We start from the raw sequence: 24,399 nt of genomic DNA, 5'->3' as shown, positions 1-24,399 counted from the left end.
AGATAAAGGTTGATAGTATAAGTGTAGAAAATATACATCATACAAATAGCAAATAAAAGAGCTAGTTTGTCTGTAGAATTTCAGATAAAGTAGAAATTCCAGGCTAAAGTACTAGTGAAGATAGTACTAAGTTCATAATAATGAAAGGGTTGAAGTATGTGGAAGAAAAAAATAGTTCTAATTCCTGTATACTTAGAAACATATACAAAGAAAAAATTAACAGAACTAAAAAGGGAATTAGACAAACTGACAATCGTAATGGGAGATTTAACATTCCTTTCAATAATTGAGAACGAGCATGCATACACAAACTGTATGAATAGAGAAGATAGGAAGAACATGATCAATAAACTTGACAAATTATGCATATGAAATACTGCATCTGGTATATTGACCAATATTTACCATATTGGGAGCCACATAACCATTTTCAAATTTCAGGGAAATGTCTGAAGCAAGAATATGGCGAGTTCCAGGCCAGCCTGAAATATGTAGCAAGACCTCCGTCTTAAAAACAAAAAAAATTGTTTTCAGGGGATTTAAATCATACACATTATATACTCTAACCACATTGGAATTAAGCCAAAAATCAGTTATAAAAATATTACTAGAAAAACCCTATATGTATGTATAGAAAATAGGAATACACATAGAACTGCTCGTTATAATAGATATCACTAAAAAAGTTAGAAAATAATTTTAGTTGCATGCTAATGAAAACAGATTCTGTTGAAGTTTATGAGATGCATGGAATACCATGTTTTGAAGAAAACTTACCTAAAACATATGTATTAGTTAAGAAATAAAGCTGGAGAATTAATAATATAAACTAGGATTCAGCAAACCTAAACGGTCAAATAATTAATACTTAGCCTTGCAGGCCATGTTGTCTCTGTTGCTACTCAGGGATAACATTTTATCTACTAAAATTGAATATATACTTACTCTGTGATTCTGTGATTCCATTCCTAGAATACACCCAATAGAAACAAACACAGCTGAGATACGTACAAGGACATTCATAATAGCATTATCCAAAGTAGCATAAATTAGCACCAAAACAAATGTCCTTTCAGAGAAGAATAATTTGTGATATGCATATAATAGAATCCATACAACAAAGAGAATTACAACAACATGCAACATGGATGCATCTGAAAGGTGTTATTTGCAAGAAAGCTGGACTCAGAAGAATACAAACACGAAAAAATAATCTGTAGAGCTAGAACCTCCTCCCTTTAGGAATGACAGAGAGTGTAATGCTCGAGAGAGAACAGGGAGGCTACTATCATCCTAGAAATATTTCCTGACTTTGTGACGGTTATACACATATGGGCCTTTTAATTCACAGAACTGAACACTTGGATTGTAGGCTTTGCTCTATTGTGGCTTAATTTTTTAAGATTAGTATTTGTGCACTTATTTATTTACTTATTTATCTTGTGGTGCTGGAATTAAATCCAGAAGCACTTTGCCACTAAGCTATATTCCCATCCCTTTTTATTTATTTATTTTTTGAAACAGGGTCTCACTAAGTTGCTAGCCTGGCTTTGAACTTGTAATCCTCCTGCCTTGGCCTCTGGAGGCACTTGGATTACAAGTATGCACCACCATTCCACGCTTACCCCCAGACCTTTTTATTTTATATTGTAACAGGATCTTGCTAAGTTGTCAGGCTAGACTCAAAACTTTTTAATTCTTGCAAGACACAATAATTCACTCCTGTAATCCAGTGACCTAGGAGGCTAAGGCAGGAGAATCTCAAGTTTAAGGCCAGCCTCAGCCATTTAGCAAGACCCTCAGCAACTCAGTAAGACCCTGTCCCAGAATAAAAATTAAAAGGACACAGGATGGATCTGGGGTTGTGGCTCAGTGGTGGAGCACTTGCCTCACATGTATGAGGCACTGAGTTTGATCCTCTTCACCATATGAAAGTAAATAAATAAAGACAGTGTTTATCTACAACTAAAAAAAAAAAAATTAAAAAAGAAAAAAAGGACTCAGAATGTAGTTCAGTGGTAAAGCGCTCATGGGTTCAATTCCCAGTACCACTCCAAAAGAAAAGAAGAAGAAAAAAACTTGAGGTTTCCTTGCCTCAGTCTCCTGAGGAAGTAGGATTACAGGCATGTACCACTTCACCTGTCTTAAGTGTGTTTTTGTGTGCTTATATGGTGTGGTATTTTGTTTTTACAGTGCTGAAAATTGAATCCAGAGTCTCAGACATACTAGACTACTCTGTACCCTAGTCTTTTTTTTTTTAGTTTTCATTTTGAGCAGGGTCTCATTAAATTGCTAGACTGGCTTTGAACTCAAGATCCTCCTGCCTTAGCCTTTCACCTTGCTGGGATTATAGGTATGTACTATATGTACTACCCTACATGGCCTTAACTCCTGTGTTTTTAAGATAATTGGAATTTTAGGTATTTACAGATGTATGATGTGTTAAGGTAAATCTTGCCAGTCATTGAACTTTACTGTAGGATGGTAGATTTGAAACCAAATTCTTCATTGGGTCCTCCAGGCCTTTTTCTTGGTCCATTTCTTTCTAAGAGCAATCTACAGTTTGCTGTATTTGAAATCTAAGACTGTGTGCAAGCATTCAGGGAACCAAGAAGCAGAAGGCAGCTAGGATCTTATCATTCATGATGTTCTTTTCAGTAGTACCCCTTCCATCTCTTGAGCCTTGTGCCTGGTATACCAAAGACTGGATCTTTTCTTATTTAATACCTCTTTAGAGTGAACCTCTGTGGGATAAATCTTCTAGCATGGATGAGTGAATAGCTTGGCAAACCTCCCCTTTCCCCAAAAAATCCTTAATTACACAAAATTCTCAAAAACAACCATTTAAAGAATGCAAATTTACCAAAGGCATACAATAATTGGATGTTTACTTGCAGAAATCTAGTCAGTATGGTTAAAAACTGTGAAAATGTGTTGTGTTTTGGTCTGCTCCATTTGCCTTACCAACCCCTCAGATCCATTGTTTCAGGGTTCTATCTGGGCTGTGGGGCCAGAAGGAAATTTTTAATGCCCAGGGGCATTAAAAATCCCAGAGATAGCCAGAAAAGGCCAACATTGCAGTTAGTCTGAAGTCTGGATACTGGTTAGGGCAAGCAGTAGACCAGCAAATCAGCCAGTAATTTAATAAGGAGATCCAGGGAATGAAGACAACCAGGAAGCACCTTAATAAGCTGCTCTATATCTTGGATGTTAAGAAGGTCATACCTATATGCAAGGTCACATATACAATGCAAAGACCTAAGAGGGCCCTAGCAAACTGTTGGCAGAACATGAGGCTTTCTGAAGCCAGAACATGTAAATGCACTTCAATTTTGTATTCTCCAAGCCACACAGATCCATTTACAGAGTAGAAATCTTGATAGCTCACCAATCTTATGCTGACCCAAGGGTAATCCCTAGGAAGCAAGGCTTAAAAATAAAAACAAAAATTAGAAAGAAAAAGCCCTGAACAGAGATCATCCTCCTCGTATACTATAGGAAAACAGTCTGCAGAATGAGTTCACATAAGTCACAAATGAAAATAAAACCAGCCTCAACAGGCTGGGGATGTGGCTCAAGTGGTAGCACGCTCGCGTGGCATGCGTGCGGCCCCGGTTCAATCCTCAGCACCACATACAAACAAAGATGTTGTGTCCACCGAAAACTAAAAAATAAATATTAAAAAATTCTCTCTCTTCTCTCTCTCTCTCTTAAAAAAAAAACAAAACAGCCACAACTACTGTGGGCCTTTGTGTCTGTCAGTTCTACAACTTTGGATTTAACCAACTGCAGATTTAAAATATATATACATATGTATTTTATGTCTGTATTAAACATGTACAGACCTTTTTTGTTGTTGTTCATTCCAAATAGTATATTATAATAAGTATTTACCTAGCACTTACATTGTTTCAGGTAATATAAGTAATCTAGAGATGATTCAAAGAGAGGATGTATGTAGATTATATGCAAATAATAAGCCATTTTACATAAAGGATGAGTGTATAGGGATTTTGTTATCCCCTGGGAGTCCTGGAACCAGTCCATCAGAAATATTAAGGGACAGTTTTACTTTTCTTGGGATGGAAATATCAAAATCCATGGTTGTTACTGTTGTCTTAAATAGTGTTCATCCAAAAATTGTGAGGCATTCAAAGTAATGGGAAAGTCTGGGCCCATGCATAGGTGACTGTGTCTGTGGGAACTTAGCTATTAGATTTAGTAAAAAAATAAAAGTTACAAATATGTTCAAAGAATTAAAGAAAACCTTGTTTAAAGAATTTACAGGGGGCTGGGAATATAGCTCAGTAGGTAGAGTGCTTGCCTTGCATTCACACTGCCCTGGGTTCAATCCCCAGCACCACCAAAATAATAATAATAATATACAGAGGCTGGGGTTGTAGCTTAGTGATGGAACACTTGCCTAGCATGTGTGAGGCATTGGGTTCACTCCTCAGCACCACATACAAATAAATAAAATAAGGGTATTGTGTTTATCTACAACTGAGAAAATACATATTTTTTAAAAAAGATTTACAGAAAGCTTGATAGTAGTGGTTCATCACACAGAACTTTGGGATACCATCAGGCTTACTAATAACAAAAGTCCCAGGAGGAGAGGAAAGGAGGAGGTTTGAAGAAAACATCCTATAGTTATGGAAAATCTCTATACATCCAAGAAGCTAAATGGACTCCAGGAGGGATAGATGCAAAGAGCTACAACTAGACTTATCTTGGTGTTTTGCCTGGGAGAGCTATGGCTTGTCACCTGGCTGTGTGGATAGAAGTCTGGAAGTTATCTTTGCTTAGAAAGAGTGAAGATTTTGAATCCCTCCGTTTATGCTCTCAGTTTATGCCACCAATTTCTGAGCTTTTCTGGGTTTCTGCAGGAATTAGGCCATTTCTAGTTTGCTCTCCCTACTTTACACTTCGGGTTCAAACTTTCCCCACTCTGTCAAAGCACTTGCCACCTGTAAGTCTGCTGTTTCCTAGAATTTTGTTGAAATCTCTTGCCTCTAAATCTTCTTTCCTCTTTTTTTGCATTCAAGGGTTTATACTTTTAAAAAGTTCTTTTATTGTCATTTAGATGGGATTTCAGGAGGTGATAGTGATAACACTTTGGATTCATTCTGCCAGATTTAACTGGAAGTTCTTTCTCATGTACCTTCCAGGCTCTCAGTTAAGTTGGTTGTTTTGTTAGTCGCTTGCTGTGAAAGATAGCATGGTATAGTGGAAACACCATTCGACTTGAAATTAGTCAACTTTACTCTGTCTCAGGTACTATAATAAGCAAGCATTTTATATTGGTTTCCTCAACTGATCTTCACAATTACTTGAAAAATAGGCACCATTACTCACCTTTTTTTCTTAAATTTGGGGAAATGGATGTTTAAACAAATTGGGTAGCAGCCAAAAAGCTAGCTTGTGCAGGAGTTGATATTTAAACCAGGTAGCCTAACCCAAGATTCTATAGATACACTATTGTTTTAAACTGCCATCCCTGTCATCATTGCAACTTTTTTTTTTTTTCTGGTAGCAGGGATTGAACTCAAGGGCACTCAACTACTACTGAGCCACATCCCCAGCTCTAGTTGCTTAGGGCCTTGTTAAGTTCTGAGGCTGGCTTTGAACTCGATCCTCCTGCCTTAGCCTCCTGAGCCACTGGGATTACAGTCATGTGCCACCACGCCTGGCCACTGCAACTCTCTTATAGGAGTAAAACAAGCATTGATTTTTGATTGCTTTTCAAATCATAGATTGCCAAAATGTATATGAGACAAGAACCTTGATAAATTCCTCAGTGGAGGAATTTCAAAAATTGTAACAATGATGCCTCTTTTCTTCATTTTTTAATATTTTATATATTTTTTAGTTTTAGGTGGACACAGTGTCTTTTATTTTTTATTTTTATGTGGTGCTAAGGATCGAACCTAGTGCCTCATGCATGGTAGGCAAGCGCTCTACCACTGAGCCACAACCCCCCACCCCCACCCTGCCGTTGATGCCTCTTTTCATGTTGCTGCTTCTATTGCTGCTTCAGTCTTTCTTTTTGGATACTGAACACATTTTCTCTTCATTGCCCATTTTATCCTTTACCATTCCCATGGAACCAGACAGGAAAAAATACAGATATTTTTATGCAGTAATTCACATAAAACATGATCAGCCTTCAGACAGGTAAAAGGAAGTAGCAATCTTGAGCAGAATTAACACATCTAGATGGTTAGTTTAACTATAGTTCTGTTTAAAAGGAAACTAGCAAAGTTAAATTGCTTATTGTTAGAAGTGCTAAATGGGCGCTTAACTAAAACATTGAAATGTTGACTTAAATAATCTTATAATTACTACATTATATAATGTGTCTGTTTATGGCTATAATAAACAAATTTTAATATTTTAAGTATTAAGTGAAAATTTTACTTTGTTTTGAGTGACAACTTTTTTAAACTTAGCAGTTTCAAATAAAAGTCTTTATTCCTGAGAGGAATAGAGATGGATAGGAAGCCATGATTTCACTCTAAAGAGATTGGCAGTTAAGAGTTTTAGCCACAGATTTCCCCAACCTAATTTAAGATAATTAAATAGCTGTTGATAATCTTGAGTATAATAATTGTCAGTTTTTCTCTAGCAATCCCAAAATACATTATTGAAAAAAATTAACAGGGAATTTGGCTCTTACTGCTTGGGTGCATGTGCTGCTTTGAGGAGGTAAGTTAACATACTAGTAGCCATGAACTTGGCTTGAAGCTTAACCCTCTTCAGGCAAAAGTAGAATTAAAGGACTGAATATGATTGTGCCAGCCTCCCAGCAGCAGTGTTCTGTGTTTTCCTGTAGATTGGATCAATCTCAGAGATGGGCCCATCACCATATCTGACTCCTCTGATGAGGAAGGGATTCCAATGCTGGTCACCCCAGTTCCTCAGCAACAGGAGGAAGAAGACCTGGATGATGATGTCATCCTGACAGAGGTGAGTTTTTTAAAACTTAACCATGATATGAGGCATTATTGCAAATTAGTGGTCTGAATTCTTATGCCATTCTCTGGGTCTTGTAGAATAATTGAGAGCACCTCTTTGCACTTTCTTAGATTTCCGAGAACAGCCCCCTTTCCAAACTCTACTTATGTCCCCTTACTTTTGAAAGCTATATGTTTGGGTCTGTTTCTGTAGTTAACTTCTCCACCCTTGCTCCCTCTGAATGTTCATGCACTAGTCTGCACTGTTTTGTGATTATACATTATGTAAGGTTTTTACTGTCATGCAGAGCTTTTCTCCCCTTATTACCATAGTTTCAGAGTCATTCTGGATATTCTTGTGCTTATGTTTTTATGATCAGGTTTTCTAGTTCTAAAATATAGGTAAATAGGCAAATAGATAATCAGTCTGTCTGAATGAAAAAGTTTTGTCTTCCATATAGTGTAGCCATCTTTTGTATTCTTCCAGCAGAGCATTTTGAGTTTTTCTTAATACAGATCTCAGACACTCTTTATTATTTATTCCTGGTCATTTTCTCCTTTTTGTTGCTTTTACATCTTCCATTATACCTTTTTGAACTTTTTAAAATTTTAAAATTTTTTACTTTTTATATTAATTTCATACCTTTATTGTCCATAGTCAGTTGACTTAACGTGAATCTGCATCTCATCTATTTGCAAATAATGATACTTAAAAGAGTTTCTGGTTTTTCCATTTTTATACTTCTTTCTTGTCTAATGTATTGTAATACTTTCTCAAATTTTTTAAGTAGCAGTGGTGATAGGATTAGCCATGGATATGAATGCCTTTTAATATTTTTAATATTTCCTCCTTGAATGTGACAGTGCCTTTTTGCTTTAGATACTATTTAAAAAAAAATTATGTCAAGGAAATAGTCATTTACTTCCACTTTATTTCAAGTATTTTCTATAAATGAATGTAAAATTCTGTCAAATTGAATTTCAGTATATTTGAAGGGTATCATGTGATTTCTTTTTTGATCTATTGATATAGTAAATTATTCTGTCACTGGAGAAACTTCACTTAATTATGGTATTGAAACATGATGGTAATATACTAGATGAATTCCATTTGCTAATGTTTTATTTGGGGTTTTCTCATCTTATAAGTGAGATTGATCCATAGGTTTGAGTATATGTACCTGTGTACTCTTTTACAACTTTTTTTTTTTGGGTGGGGGGGAATGCATGGTGGTGGTCAAACCCAAGGCCTCACATATGAGAGAAAAAGCTCTACCACTGAGCTACATTTTTAAAAAATATTTTTTTAAGACAGAGTCTCGCAAAATTACCAGGCTGGCCTGAGCTTGGCTGCTTTCCTGCTTTAGTGTTCTGAGTAGCTAGGATTACAGGTGTGCCATTATAATGCCTTAACTTTTTTTTAATAAACATGATCCTACTTGTGAAAAGAATGTTGTTTAAACTTGTTTGTGGTTTAAAGTGTATTTAATAGAATTAAACGCTTTCCCTTTCTATTTAATATATTTGTTTTTCCTCCTTTTGTTTTCTCACCATTATTTTTCCTTCCTTTTTTCTTCCTTCTTTACCAAAGAAATAGCTTTGAGATTTATCTTACAGTGCAGCTGTTTGTTTTCTTAATTTCTACTTTTTTTTAATTTTATTTTTTGAGAGAGAATTTTAATATTTATTTTTTAGTTTTCGGAGGACACAACATCTTTGTTTGTATGTGGTGCTGAGGATCGAACCCAGGCCGCACACATGCCAGGCGAGCACGCTACCGCTTGAGCCACATTCCCAGCCCCTCTACTTTTGTTTTTAGTAATTTTTCTTCTGCTTAAGCTTATTTAACATTGTTTTTAGTGTTCATTTTATGGTCCTTTTACTAGTTTCGTGGGTAATTCATTCTTTTTTTTTTTAATTTTATTGTTCTGGTTACTTATTACCATGTAACTTATCACCTCAAAACAATGATTTATATCAATTACAGTCATTTTATTAGCTCACATAACTTTTGTGGAACAGGAATATGAGGTCAGCTGGATAATTCTGGCTGGGGGCTCTTGTTTGGCTGTGTGTCAGATGGTTGCTGGAGCTAGAGTAGTCAGGGACTGGGGCAGATGAACACGGGCAGGCATCACTGTCTGTTAGGGCCAGCCCATGTGATCTCTCTTTTTAACAACTTCATTGAGATATAACTTATATACAAGACCATTCATTTAAATTGTGTAATTCAGTGGTTTTAGCATACGAATGTTCAGAGTTGTGTAACCCTCACATGATCAATTTTAGAACATATATATCACACTAAAAAGACATTCTCTTACTGTTAGCAGTAACTGTTTTCTCCCAAATTGTGCCCACAACTCCCCAATCTGTGCAAACCTATGCAGTTTGCTTTCTATCTCTATAATTTGCCTATCATGGAAATTGCATATAAATGGAATCATACAATACATAGTCTTTTATGAGTGGCTCTTTATGCAGCATATTTTTAAACTTTATCCATGTTACAGTATATATCATCCTTAATTCCATTTTTAAAAGCAGCCTTTATTGAGTTACATTTCATATACTATGCAATTTCTCTATTTAAATCATGTGATTCAATAGGTTTTAGTAGAAGCACATAGTTTTGCATCTATCACCATAGGCACTCTTAGAACATTTTCATTACCCCATGAAAAAATCCTATACCTCCCAATCCCTTGTTCTGTCCTATCATAATCAACCATTAATGTACCTTCTGTGTTCATTGCCTATTTTATTATTATGTGGTCCTTTGTGGCCATCTTCTTTAACTAACTAAGAATGTTTTCAAGGGTTAGCTGTGATGTAGCATGAATTAGTATTTTATTTGTTGATGAACAGTATTCCATTTCTTTGCTTTACTTTTGTTTATCTTCTCATTGTCTGATTGACAGTTTTGGCTCTTATGAGTATGAATCATGTTGCTGTGAACATGCACATTACAAGTTTGTATGTGGACATATTTTTCATTTCTGTTGGCATATACCGAGAATTGCTGGATCATATGGTAACTATATTTAACCCCTACCAGATTTGTGGCCATTGATGTTAAGCAGCATCCTTTGACTTAGTTTTAGGTTTACTGGCCATTTTTGTATCTTTGTATTTTCAGAGAAATATCTGTGAAGACCTTTTGTATTTTATTTATTTTAATATTTTTTAGTTGTTGATGGACCTTTATTTTATTTATTTGTATGTGGTGCTGAGAATCAAACCCAGTGCATCACGCGTGCTAGGCAAGTATGCTACCACTGAGCCATAACCCTAGCCCTGTTTTTTTAATCAGGAATTGAACACAGTGGCACTTGACCACTGAGCCACATCTAACCCTATTTTGTATTTTATTTAGACACAGGGTCTCACTGAGTTGCTTAGTACCTCACTTCAGCTAAGGGTAGCTTTGAACCCTCGATCCTTCTGCCACACCCTCCCCAGTCATTGGGATTACAGGTGTGTGCCACCGCACCCAGCCCATGCCTACTTATTTTTGATAGTAAGTCATTGTATATGAATATTTTGAAATTATAGATTACGTTTTCTTTCTCCACAGAGGATCTACACTTATTTCTTGAAGAAGATTAAGGGTACAGGAAATCTCACATTGAGGGACATTTTTGTTTGTGTATTTTTGCTTTTTAACTTTATTTATTTATTTATTTATTTTTTTATGTAGTGCTGAGGATCAAACCCAGTGCCTCAAACATATTAGGCAAGTGCTTTACCACTGAGCCACAACCCCAACCCCCACTGAGGGAGTTTTAAAACTATCCACACTAGGATTCATTTTCTGGGAGGTCTAATGTATTTCTAGTATACCCTTACTTCAGTGTATAATTCTCAAGAACTTACCATATAGCTTGAGATTTACCAAGACCTTTTTTAGGGGATTGGGGGGGGGCGGTTCCTGTATTATGATTTTTATGCCCTTAGCTCCTCAGTAAGTGTATCAAAGTTTCTATTCATCTATTGATAATTCATCCAAGTCTGGGATTGACAGATGCATGTTTTGGGAACAAGTACCCCAAATGTAGGGGCCCATTTTGCTGGATTTCCTCTTCCTGGATCTTGATTCCCCTATCTCTCTGGAAGTCTTCAGGCAGCTGTTTTTGTTTTGCTTTGATTTGTTTCAATTTTCTGACAAGGTTTTCTACTTTTACTCAGTAGAAGGGTTAATCCTGGTAATGCATCTGCAATTACAGGAGCCAGAAATCTCCTCTTAGATCTTTATTCAAACTTTTTGAGTCACTGTGCTCTCAGTACTTCTTGATTATATAGTTAAGTACTTGGATTTTTTCTTGTAGTTCTGTTTAAAGAATCTTTGAAGTTGGTGGGAGGATCCTATTTACTTTAATAAATAGTGCCAAAATTGCTCTCCTAAATACTAGTAGTCATTGATAGTATGAGAGTTTTTGTATATCCACATCAGTGCTTTATACTATCTAAAAGTCTAATTGGGAAATTTTTTCTTGTTTTTATTTTTGTTCTCCTGATTACTAATGAAATTTATATTCTTTTCATGTTAATTGAACAACTTTGGTGTCTCTGCTGTGTTGGCATTCTTTCATTAAACTGATGCTTCACATCTATAAATGGCTACTTTCATTTTGACAAACTGTAAAGTGTTATACTGCAGTGTTAAGAATAACACTGGGGGGAGGACATTTTTGGTTTCCCTTTCTTTCCTGTTCTTTTGCAGAAGCTTAGTATAAGCACATATGGAGGCATAGACATAGAAAATAAATTGGATTATTATTATTATTATTATTATTATTATTAAAATTTCATTTTTTCTTAGACAAATAAACCTCAGACATCACGACCCAATCTCATCAAACCAGCTGCCCAGTGGCAAGATCTGAAAAGATTGGGAGAAGAAAGACCTAAAAAGTCTAGAGCAGCCTTTGAATCAGATAAGCGCAGCTACTTTTCAATGTGTAACTACTCGTTGTTTGATTCTGGGACACAGGATGATTCTGAGGATGACTACGGTGAATTTCTGGATCTTGGGCCTCCTGGTGTCTCTGAATTCACTAAGCAAACTCACCAAACAAAAAGAGAACCCAAACCTGGACCAAGTCATAACCAAGGAGCAAATGACATCAATCCTAAATCTGAACCAAAAATTATTATCTTGGGAAAAAGTGGCCTTCTTTTCCCAGAAAATGATCCTTTGGAAGCTCAGAACCAGTCATCTGAAGACTCAGAGACAGAGCTTTTATCAAATCTTGGAGAATCGTCTGCTTTAGTAAATGATCAGGCCATTGAAGAAGACTGTTGGATAGACCATCCTTACTTCCAGTCTCTAAACCAGCAGCCCCGTGAGAGAACAAATCAGGTTGTTCCCCAGGAGCGGCAGCCTGAAGCAGAACTGGGCCCCTTGTTATTTCAACATGAACTCCCAGGGCCAGCTTTTCCAAGACCAGAAGGCCAGCAGGATGGGATTCCAGGCTCTGCTTCTCCTCAGCCTGCCCATCCTCTAGGAGAGCTTGAAGACCAACAGTTAGCGACTGATGATGAAGAGCCAGGGCCAGCATTTCCCCTACCAGGATCTCAGGAGGCCAAATTGGAAAACCTCTGGGGGCAAGATACTGCTGAGGTAGATCAAGACCTTGTTGCACTGTTAGTGAAAGAAACAGTAAGTAGTTGTTGTTGTTGTTATTATTATAAAAATGTAGGCATTAAATATTGCTGAGTTTTCTTTCATTCAAAAAAAGAAAAATGTGGACTTTATTTTCATAAGAAGTACATATATCTCAATGTATAGAAAAAAAATAAACTGAAGAAATGAAAATGGAATCAGAATTCCTTAATCTATACTTAATCTTCAGGAAGCCTTCTGGGGTGGTAGCTACATACCACGGTGTTGCAATACTGCAAATCCCTGTTTTTCAAAGGCCTCGAGTTCACTCTAGATTCAAACCTTTAAAGCAAATTTATTGAATTTCCTAGACCCATGCTGTCCAGTATGACAGCATGTACCCCCAATTATATGTAAACTCCCAGATGTTTATGTTTACATGTCTTACAATTAAATAAAATTATAAATTAGTTTCCAGTGGCTGGGTCACATTTTAGTGTTAGTAGTCATGTGGGGCTCACAGCAAACAAAATATGTTTTCATCATCACGGTAGTTCTGTTGGACAGAACCACTATGAAGAGTAATGTAGGCCTTTTATGTCTTTAGTCAGCTGCTTTTTGCCTTTGATGAAGTCCCCATCTCTCCTTCTTCATCCAGGGTTTTTCCATCTGGCTTACTATGTGTGAGCCTCTTGAGGGCAGGCATGGGATTTTTATCTCATTTGTCTTTGGGTTCCTTTTGCCTGGGTACTGGTACTCAGTATGTTTTATTAATGAATGGGTGTGCAAAATGAGACCATGGGCCAAATGTAGGACTCCTCTAGACTTCATCTTCTGTGTATTCTGATGAACCTGGGAACCCAGTGCTTAATTTTAAGCCACATACAGAACTGCTTTACAGCCCCTTTTTTAAAAAGCCCTTAGTGATTCATTTTTACACTTATTACCATTGGGTTTTAATTGCCATTTATTTCTAGTGAATGAAATATAGTATTCTTATTTCCTTCACAGGAAGCAAGATTTCCAGATGTAGCAAATGGGTATATTGAAGAAATAATTCACTTGAAGAATTATTATGATTTGAATGTGTAAGTATACCACCCTGCTGCATTTTTAAGTGTACAGTTCAGTACATTAAGTAGATAATCATGCATCAGTCACTACCAACTATCTGCAGAACTCTTTTTTTTAATCTTTCCAGATTAAAACCTTGCACCCATTAAACAGTGACTCCATGTCCTCTTCTTTCCCAGTCCTTAGTATCTATCATTCTTTCTGTCTTAAGGAATTTAACTACTCTAGACCTGTCATATAAATGGAATCATACAGTATTTGTCCTTTTCCAACAGGCTCATTTCACTTAGCACTATATCTTTTAATGATGGTAATTCTAACATTAGTCATATACAGACTGTTCTCTGGTTATTGGAGAATCCTGATTATGTAATTATGATACCTGATTGTTCCTGAGCACTCACTGCTGGTGCTTTGATCATGATGTTTAAAGTTGTTTTCTTCCCTACAATAGTAACAGAAAATGTTTTGCAACCAATCTGCCTATAAATGCATGGGAAAAGTGTCCTGAAGAAAATAAAATGAAAAATAAGTCTATTTATTCTTTAGTTCTTTGTCTTCCTTCTAGTGTACCAAAGGGAAAGAGTTGCATATTTATTTTTTGTTTGTTTACTTTGGTGTGGGGGATTGAACCCAAAGGCTCTTTAACCCTGAGCTATTTCCCTAGCCGTCTTTTTTTTGGAGACAGGGTGTCACTAAGTTGCTTGGGTTATGCTGAGTTGCTGAGGCTGACCTTAAAATTGTGATTCTCCTACCTCAGCCTCCCGAGTTAGTGGGGTTACAGCTATACACCACCACACTAGGTTATAAATTTATAAAGAAATGTTGAATATTGAAGGTTAATCAAATTTTCAAAGAATTAATGTAGTTTTTTTTTTTTTAAACAAAAGAAGAAGTAGTATATTAAAACCCCTGTCCTCAAAAGCCAAGTCTTCTGTGGTTCTCAGCCAAGGGTACAAGTGGGCTGTTCACCTCAGCTCCTTTTTTCTTATTTGTACAGCAACAGGTCGATGCCAGTAGTGGCCTTGCATAATTCTACCTTTGTCTCTTCCAGAGGTAGCAAGTTGCCAAGTTTTAAACCAGGATTGGATTAGGATTTCTTAATCTATTTATCTTCTTAATTAATAGTAGGCCCTACTTGTATGTTATTTTTTTTTTTAAATTCTCTCTCTCTTTTAAAGAGAGAGAATTTTTTAATATTTATTTTTTAGTTCTCGGCGGATACAACATCTTTGTTTGTATGTGGTGCTGAGGATCGAACCCGGGTCGCACGCATGCCAGGCGAGCGCGCTACCGCTTGAGCCACATCCCCAGCCCCTGTATGTTATTTTTAATATCACTCATTCCCCCCACATACATCATTTTTTACCATAAAAAATTGGTGAATACCCATATATTTACCACTTATATTATTATCTTGTATTCTGCTGTAAAGGTGATTTTTTTCGTTTTACTTCTTGCTATTTTTTTTCTAAATAACTATGAATTTAAGGAGTTTTAGGTCATGGTTTAGAAACAATTACAGTCATTTTCTTAATACTGAAATTGTTTCATTTTTAACCGAGAGAGTTTCTTAAGATGCAGCTATATCTTTTTGGTGTGAACTCATTAGACTCTGAGCACTTCCTTAGTTCCTCAGATAATATCATAGTGCCCTAGACTTGCCTTGAACTTCTTCTGCCTCAAACCTGAAATCTCTCAGTCTCTTAGAAACCCTAAGTTTTTAGAATGAGGATTGAGATTTATAAACTAAGATCTCAGAATCGCTATCATTCTGTGTAGTCCTTTCACTTTCACTTGGGTTCGAAAAGGAGCTAGAGGTAAGCGCTTATTCTCTCTCATTTTCCTGCTAGACCTATCTATCTTAGAGGACCCACAATTGACATTGGACGAAAGAAGTGAGAACAAGGCTATTGGGAAGGAATTAGGGGTTGAGCACCCAGATGAAGATGGGTTACCCTATACATCATCAGGATTGAGGAAAAAGAAGGATAGAGAAGAGGGGAAGCCACAATTGCCCTACAAGCAAAGATGCTTTCTTGCTTCTAAACCCTACCCTGGCTGTGGGTTCATACCTAGTACAGTCTGATCGTCCTGCTAATGGATGAAGAGCTTGGATAGTTAACTTTTTCATACTTTTCTTGATGAAGAATAGCTACTTTAGGCCCGAAGCTATAGCTCAGTGACAGAAAACTTGCCTGGCACGTATGAGGCACTGGGTTCGATTTTTAGCACCACATAAAAATAAACAAAATAAAAGCATGCTGTCCATCTACAACTACAAAAAAAATAAAGTAATATCTACTTTTCTTCTAAATGCCCCAATTTGACACTGTTTAACCATCAGTAATTTCAGTGACTTCCTTGCATTGACACCCAACTAATGGGTAAATTTCAGAGATGCTTGCGTTTATCAGGATGTTCATTGTTTTGTAAACTAGCAAGCAAAAAAGAAATTCATTGTAATTATTTTTGTTTATTATTTGTTTAGTTTTTCTGGCTGTAAACATCTTGATTATTTGATGGGCCAGTTGTCCTTTATTTTCAAATACTACATTTCAATTAGTGGGCATAGTGTGGGGCTAGAAGCAGTATGAAAGTAACATCATGTGTTTTTGCAGACTTTGTAATTTTCTTCTGGAAAATCCAGATTATCCAAAGAGAGAAGATAGAATCATTATGAACCCCAGCAGCAGTCTGCTCGCCAGCCAGGATGATACAAAGGCAAGTGTCCTATGTGAGTTTTGCCATTTCTACTTGAAAATGCTGTGCCTTTTTCTTTATTCTCATAGGAAGAAAGATTTTTGTGTGGACATATTTTTAAAGACTGAACTATTTTCCCTAAGATAGGATCTCACATTGTACCAGTACTTTGGAATCTCTCACCCTGAGCCATTTTGAATTCCTCTAATTATTCCTTTAATCTTTCCTTTTCCACAAAAAGTTAAGCAAATCCTTCCTATCTTTAATCCTACAGAGGAAATTCCTTAACATGGAACAAGAATTGGCCAGGATTGTTTGTTTTGTTATACTAGTATTATTTTAAGCATTTTATTATGAACATTTTCAGACACACTGAAAAGCTAAAATATTTTACATTAATCACCTGTATTCCCAACAGTGTTGCTACTAAAAAGTTAACATTTTATTAATCATTGTCTTTGTGATCTAAACCAGCTTTCAGTATTTTGAATCATGGAGGAAACTATAGTTCAAACCAATGCATTAAGCTCTAGTGATTGGTCGTCTGTTCCCCACAGTTTCATTTGACTCTTTTCCATGTTCTGAAGTAGGAAAAAAAAAAATTTGATTTTTTTTTTTTTTTCTTCCCTCTAAACATTTTATGGGAGGAAGATGGCTGAAAGATTGGGTTCAAATCTCTAGCTGTATCTTACTCTAACTAGTATCTGGACTAGTTTAAGATCTCTGATCCACCATTTCTTCATCTCTGTTATGGAGCTGATAAACCCCCTCATAGAGTAATTATGAGAAAAATGAGATTTTTCTTTTCTGTAACAGGTAATTCTTAAAATGATTTCTCTTTCATTAGGAAATGCACTATCTGGCCTCTAATTTTGTGCTTCTCTCTCGTTTCAGTTGCCTAAAATAGACTTTTTTGACTATTCCAAATTGACTCCTCTTGACCAGCGCTGCTTCATCCAAGCTGCAGACCTCCTGATGGCCGATTTCAAAATGCTCAGCAGTCAGGACATTAAGTGGGCCCTGCATGAGCTCAAAGGACACTATGCAATCACTCGAAAGGTACTCTACTTGATCTTCCTGTTGGTGTCATAACCTTTTGGCTACATTTCTTGTGATAAAGAAATGAAGAACTCAGCTTGGCAGAAATTGAGATGGTTTATCATGCAGAGAGCTAAGAAGTGTGTCAGGGTAAAGATAAATAGGCAAAGATATTTATTTATCAGAAAGAATTATTAGAGTAAAAGCAGGTAGGTTTCAATTTGACCATGAAGACTAGAGGTTGATATACTTTATTGTGGACTGCAGGATGAAATATGAAGGGCATGCTGACCCGGCTACTGCCTCATTTGCTTTGACTTGGGACAGGTCACACAATCATCCTCCAGGTGTCTCAGTGGTGTCAGGAACACAGTGGTGTCCAGTGACAGTGGTTTGCCTCAGGAGAGAGTAGGCAGCTCCTAAAAATTCCCAGTACTTTTCCTGAGGATTCCAAAGGAAATATCATGTGAAGACCTGTGCTCCAGGACTTAGGTTCTGGTGTCTGGTAGGTAGCACAGACACTCATTTAAATGAGAAGCATATTGCACAGTGCCCATTCCATTGCATTGATCATTTGGGATAGGATAAGCACCAATAACATCCCTAGTTTACTCCTTTTGTTCCCCTTGCTATAATTAAATCCTGTTCTGCCGGTGTGCTTGTAATTCCCTGAAAACGTGGGCTTCCCAGGAGCCAAACATGGAGTTATTTTAATGGTTAAGATATCCACAGGGTGCTGGGCTCCATAGTGCACACCTGTAAGCCCAGCTAGGGCGAGGCAGGAGGATCACAAGTTTCAGGCAAGCCTGGACAACTTAGTGAGATCCTGCCTCAAAATTTAAAAAATAAGCAAAAAGATTGAGTACTGCTAGATTAAAACCTGGTGCTGGGGGATGGAGGTGGGATAGAAGGGATGACAGTTTAGAGCATCTTGCTATATTAGAATGATGCATGAGAGTTCTGCACTGAAGACAGTGACTGCTCTGTGGGAAGGAGAATAGAAGGTAGACCCAAAGACATTCTTATATAATACTAATAGTACTGCTTCTCTTTGCCACTCCCAAAAGTGATCACTCAGGAATTTATGTTCACTGTAGAGACCAGGTCACATTTCCCTGGGCTTGTTTGTAATTCTTTATTATAAACATCATAGACTTACATGTGTACTTTTACATAAGTAAAGATTCTGGGCTGGGGCTGTGACTCAGTGGTAGTGCACTCATCTGGAGTGTATGAAGCACTGTTTTTGATCCTCAGCACCACATATAAATAAATAAATAAACTTATTGTGTCCATCTACAACTAAAAACAAATTTAAATAAATAAATAAAAGTTTAATGACGAGCCCCCATTTACCTATCACTTGTTTTTGGTAATCCTCAATTCATTCTCAGTTTTGTTTCATCTCTACCCCTGGCTATTTTCCTCCTCAAGATAATTTTGAAGCAAATTTCAAACATCTTTTTTTTTTTCCACAAGTATTTCAGTGTTCAAAAAGGTAAAGATTCTTTTTCTTTTTTATTTTATTTTTTTCCTTTTTTTTTTTCTTTTTTTTTTCTTTTTTTTATTGGTTGTTCAAAACATTACAAAGCTCTTGACAATATCATTTCATACATTAGATTCAAGTGGGTTATGTACTCCCATTTTTACCCCAAATACAGATTGCAGAATCACATCGGTTACACATCCACATTTTTACATAATGCCCTATTAGTAACTGTTATATTCTGCTACCTTTCCTATCCTCTACTATCCTCCCTCCTCTCCCCTCCCATCTTCTCTCTCTACCCCATCTACTGTAATTCATTTCTCTCCTTGTTTATTTTCCCATTCCCCTCACAACCTCTTATATGTAATTTTGTATAACAATGAGGGTCTCCCTCCATTTCCATGCAATTTCCCTTTTCTCTCCCTTTCCCTCCCACCTCATGTCTCTGTTTAATGTTAATCTTTTCTTCCTGCTCTTCCTCCCTGCTCTGTTCTTAGTTGCTCTCATTATATCAAAGAAGACATTTGGTATTTGTTTTTTAGGGATTGGCTAGCTTCACTAAGCATAATCTGCTCTAGTGCCATCCATTTCCCTGCAAATTCCATGATTTTGTCATTTTTTAGTGCTGCGTAATACTCCATGGTGTATAACTGCCACATTTTTTTTTATCCATTCATCTATTGAAGGGCATCTGGGTTGGTTCCACAGTCTAGCAATTGTGAATTGTGCTGCTATGAACATCGATGTGGCAGTATCCCTGTAGTATGCTCTTTTAAGGTCTTCAGGGAATAGTCCAAGAAGGGCAATAGCTGGGTCAAATGGTGGTTCCATTCCCAGCTTTCCCAGGAATCTCCATACTGCTTTCCAAATTGGCCGTACCAGTTTGCAGTCCCACCAGCAATGTACAAGAGTACCCTTTTCCCCACATCCTCGCCAGCACTTGTTGTTGTTTGACTTCATAATGGCTGCCAATCTTACTGGAGTGAGATGGTATCTTAGGGTGGTTTTGATTTGCATTTCTCTGACTGCTAGAGATGGTGAGCATTTTTTCATGTACTTGTTGATTGATTGTATGTCCTCCTCTGAGAAGTGTCTGTTCAGGTCCTTGGCCCATTTGTTGATTGGGTTGTTTGTTGTCTTATTGTCTAATTTTTTGAGTTCTTTGTATACTCTGGATATTAGGGCTCTATCTGAAGTGTGACGAGTAAAGATTTGTTCCCAGGATGTAGGCTCCCTATTTACCTCTCTTATTGTTTCTCTTGCTGAGAAAAAACTTTTCAGTTTAAGTAAGTCCCATTTGTGATTCTTGTTATTAACTCTTGGGCTATGGGTGTCCTATTAAGGAATTTGGAGCCCGACCCCACAATATGTAGATTGGAGCCAACTTTTTCTTCTATCAGACACAGAGTCTCTGATTTGATATCTAGCTCCTTGATCCACTTTGAGTTAACTTTTGTGCATGGCGAGAGGAGGGGATTCAGTTTCGTTTTGTTGCATGTGGATTTCCAGTTTTCCCAACACCATTTGTTGAAGATGCTATCCTTCCTCCATTGCATGCTTTTAGCTCCTTTATCAAATATAAGATAGTTGTAGCTTTGTGGATTAGTCTCTGTGTCCTCTATTCTGTACCATTGGTCCACCCGCCTGTTTTGGTACCAGTACCATGCTGTTTTTGTTACTATTGCTCTGTAATATAGTTTGAAATGTGGTATCGCTATACCGCCTGATTCACATTTCCTGCTTAGAATTGCTTTTGCTATTCTGGGTCTTTTATTTTTCCATATGAATTTCATGATTGCTTTATCTATTTCTACAAGAAATGCCGTTGGGATTTTGATTGGCATTGCGTTGAACCTGTAGAGAGCTTTTGGTAATATCGCCATTTTGATGATGTTAGTTCTGCCTATCCATGAACAGAGTATATTTTTCCATCTTCTAAGATCTTCTTCTACTTCTCTTTTTAGGGTTCTGTAGTTTTCATTGTATAAATCTTTCACCTCTTTTGTTAGGTTGATTCCCAAGTATTTTATTTTTTTTGAGGATATTGTAAATAAAGTGTTTTTCCTCATTTCCGTTTCAGAAGTTTTGTCGCTGATATACAGAAATGACTTTGATTTATGCATGTTGATTTTATATCCTGCCACTTTGCTGAATTTATTTATTAGTTCTAGTAGTTTTTTTGTAGACCCTTTTGGGTCTTCTAGGTATAGAATCATATCATCCGCAAATATTGATAATTTAAGTTCTTCTTTTCCTATTTTTATGCCTTTAATTTCTTTCGTCTAATTGCTCTGGCCAGTGTTTCGAGAACTATATTGAATAGAAGTGGTGATAGAGGGCATCCCTGTCTTGTTCCAGATTTTAGAGGGAATACCTTCAATTTTTCTCCATTCAGAATGATGCTAGCCTGAGACTTAGCATAGATAGCTTTTACAATGTCGAGGAAAGTTCCTGTTATCCCTAGTTTTTCTAATGTTTTGAACATAAAGGGATGCTGTACTTTGTCGAATGCTTTTTCTGCGTCTGTCGAGGTGATCATATGGTTCTTATCTTTAAGTCTATTGATTTGGTGAATAACATTTATTGATTTCCGTATATTGAACCATCCTTGCATCCCAGGGATGAATCCTACTTGATCATGGTGCACAATTTTTAAAATACTTTTTTTAGTTGTAAATGGACCTTTATTTTATTTTTTTAGATGCAGTGCTGAGAATTGAACCCAGAAGATTCTTTGTGAAAACAAAATCAAAATACCATTATCGCACCTTCAAAATGAAATCATCAGTATCCAGTCAGGGTTCACATTTCTCTGAATATGATAGAAGCCAATTCACAGCTTGTTGATCACATCAGGTTTCAAGAAAAATCTGTTTATAGGGCCAGGGCTGTAGCTCAGTGGTAGAGCACTTGCCTAGTATATGTGAGGCACTGGGTTCAATCCTCAGCACCACATTAAAAAAAAAAAAAAAAAAATAAGTAAAAGCATGCTGTCCATCTACAACTACCAAAAAAAAAGTGTTTAAAAAATCTATTTATAGCCATTCATTAATGTGTTGCTTAATTTTCTTATAATCTATTCTCACACCTTCCCACTCTATTTTTTCTTGTAACTTTTTCTCTTTTCTTTTTTTTGGTACTGGGATTGAACTCAGGGACACTTAACCACTGAGCCACATCCCTAGCCCTATTTTGTATTTTATTTAGTCTCCCTGAGTTGCTTATTAGCACATTGCTTATTAGCACCTCGCTTTTGCTGAGGCTGGCATTGAACTCGTGATCCTCCTGCCTCAGCCTCCTGAGCCACCACACCTGGCTCTTGTAGCTTTTTTATTAGAAAAAATGGGTTGTTTATCCTAGAGGTTTTAACAATTCTAATTTTTCTGACTACACCCCATGTTGTTATTAACTAGTTCCATTGTCCCCTGCATTTCATATAAATAGCTAAATTATCTAGAACCTTGATCAAACAACTTTTGTTTTGTAGATTTTTGTTTGTTTTGCTTTATTTACCTCGTATTTTAATTCCTATTCTGCTCCTTGTTAGTCTGTGATTTGAGCAAGTGTCTAAAACTTGCTGAGCTTCAGTTTTCTTATAGCGTGAAGTGGATCTCTTGCTTGGCTATTAGAAGAATTAGATGAAACAACTGGTGGGGAGGGTGGGGGCCTAAACTGCGCATGATTTTCATTTCAGTACCGCACACGCTAACCACTGCACCACTGGAGCCACTGCAGCATTATTTTCAGAGCCAGTCCTTGAGATGATGTTACAAGAGCTTTCGGGTGACTTATACCCTCCTTGGGTGTGTAGCACTGGATTCAAACCATAGAGAACTGTCACCCAAAGAATGCCCAACCTGTCCTGCTTCTGGTCTAGGGTGGGGAAGCTCAGCATGCAGGAGATGCTGCTCCCTGTGTGTGTGCAATTTTATATCAGCTCACCTCTTTTTATGGAAGCCTTCTGTAGATAGGAGCCTTGGGAACCCCAGAGTAGCTATAACGTTTCTATGCCTTTACATTTTTTTTCTGGTTGTAAAGCTCTCTAGGGACAAAAATGCTCTCAGTGCCAAGTGTTTTTAATGAATAACTTCTAGCAAGGGAACTGGTAAAACCTTAAAATTCATAGCAGCAAATACATCGTAAAATGAATATTTATCAATTCATTTCCCTTGTTGGAAGTGTCAAATATTCCTAAAATGCTTATTTATAATTTGGGAGGTGGGGGGTAGTGCAGGGGATTGAGCCCTAGGGCCTTAGCTTTGTGCTTCTAGGCAAGCACTCTGTCAACTGAGCTGTATTTCTAGCCCCTTGTTTATAATTTTTTAAATGGCAGGCTGAAGGCCTCTTCTTCAACCTTTTCCTCTGCTCTCCAGAGGCAGCTTCTCTACTTTATCCATTTTTTATCTTTGTTCTGAAATTTACCCACGTATTTTTTAACATATTTCTGCTTGAACTGATGAGCTTTGAAAATTATTTGTAGCTTTCTCTTGTGACAGATAAGGATCCTAGCTCTTACTTATATACACACATACTCATCTTTTTGATAGACATGTTTTTTGTCAAATCTATTTTCAAAGTTTCATATTTTTCTTTATTATGATTGTAGGAATGTTCACTGCTGGGCAAGTATCATAATGTTTCCTTTGTTGAATTTCCTATTTACCCTGGTGTTAAGATTAACTGACCCCATGTTTTCATTTGCTTTGGTTTTCTGTTGTATTGTTTTGGTTAGCTAAGTCTCCAGATACAACAGCTCAAACACAGTTCTGCATATTGTTTCAGCTGTCAGTTTAGCCCTCTGTTCATTATCCCAGTCTTCCTCCCTGCTCCAGGCTTTTCTGTCTATTCTCTGTACTTTGTGCACAACCATCATCCTGAGACTTACCTTCACCTTCATTCTCAGGAAATCCCGTCACTTTTCTCCTTTTTCCTGCATTCTAGATCCCACAACTGTCTGTCTTGATTTGCATACTCACACTTAACCGAGAGCCCCACTGTGTTGAAAATACTTCCCCTCTAGTTTTTTTCTAGATAATTTTACCACAGATGTGAATACCTCTTTTGTTCAGCTTGTTGATTGCCTACCTCAGTCCATGCACCAGAAATATCATAAGAACAGTACATAGCCCCTTCCCTTCTAGGGCTTAATACTATTGAGCCATCTTGGGGTTTTATATTGTTGTTTGTTTTCCATGCTGGCAATTGAACCTGGGCTTGCACACGGTAGGCAAACACTCTACCACTGAACTACATCCCTCGCCCTAGGCCGTCTTTTTTAACCCACTCTTAACTTTTGTACTCTAAGGTAGTTGTTTTCAGCATCTCTACCCCTTGGACTTCTGTTTTTCATGTGTCTTTAATGGTCATCTTGGTCTCTGCACATCCCCAGCTCTGGACCCAGCTTCTTTACAAAGATAGAGTCTCTGTTTACCCTGTAGTCTTAATGACATCCCATACCCATTGTAGTGTTTCCTGGTCATTTGTTACAGAAGCTTCAGCCATTGTAACTGATGTCCTAAAAATCTTATTAGACT

At 37.0% G+C, this 24,399-nt stretch overlaps 1 protein-coding gene across 3 annotated transcripts in view; it reads left to right on the top strand.

Annotated features, from left to right (window-relative positions):
• Rnf216 (ring finger protein 216) overlaps window positions 1-24,399 on the top strand; it is a 140,738-nt gene that overhangs the window by 23,299 nt on the left and 93,040 nt on the right. For 2 of the 3 annotated variants that reach the window (XM_077802661.1, XM_077802660.1), the window contains exons 3-7: window positions 6,836-6,969; window positions 11,779-12,618; window positions 13,573-13,649; window positions 16,257-16,359; window positions 17,233-17,397. In XM_077802661.1, the coding sequence (XP_077658787.1) occupies window positions 6,836-6,969; window positions 11,779-12,618; window positions 13,573-13,649; window positions 16,257-16,359; window positions 17,233-17,397 (1,319 nt within the window). The remainder of the gene's footprint in view (window positions 1-6,835; window positions 6,970-11,778; window positions 12,619-13,572; window positions 13,650-16,256; window positions 16,360-17,232; window positions 17,398-24,399) is intronic. The other variant, XM_077802662.1, reaches the window with a different exon arrangement.

This window comes from Urocitellus parryii, chromosome 9 (genome assembly GCF_045843805.1).
Source record: "Urocitellus parryii isolate mUroPar1 chromosome 9, mUroPar1.hap1, whole genome shotgun sequence".
Taxonomy (NCBI): domain Eukaryota; kingdom Metazoa; phylum Chordata; class Mammalia; order Rodentia; family Sciuridae; genus Urocitellus; species Urocitellus parryii.
The sequence above is the reverse complement of the archived record's forward strand: the minus strand, read 5'-3'. Positions and strand labels throughout refer to the sequence as shown.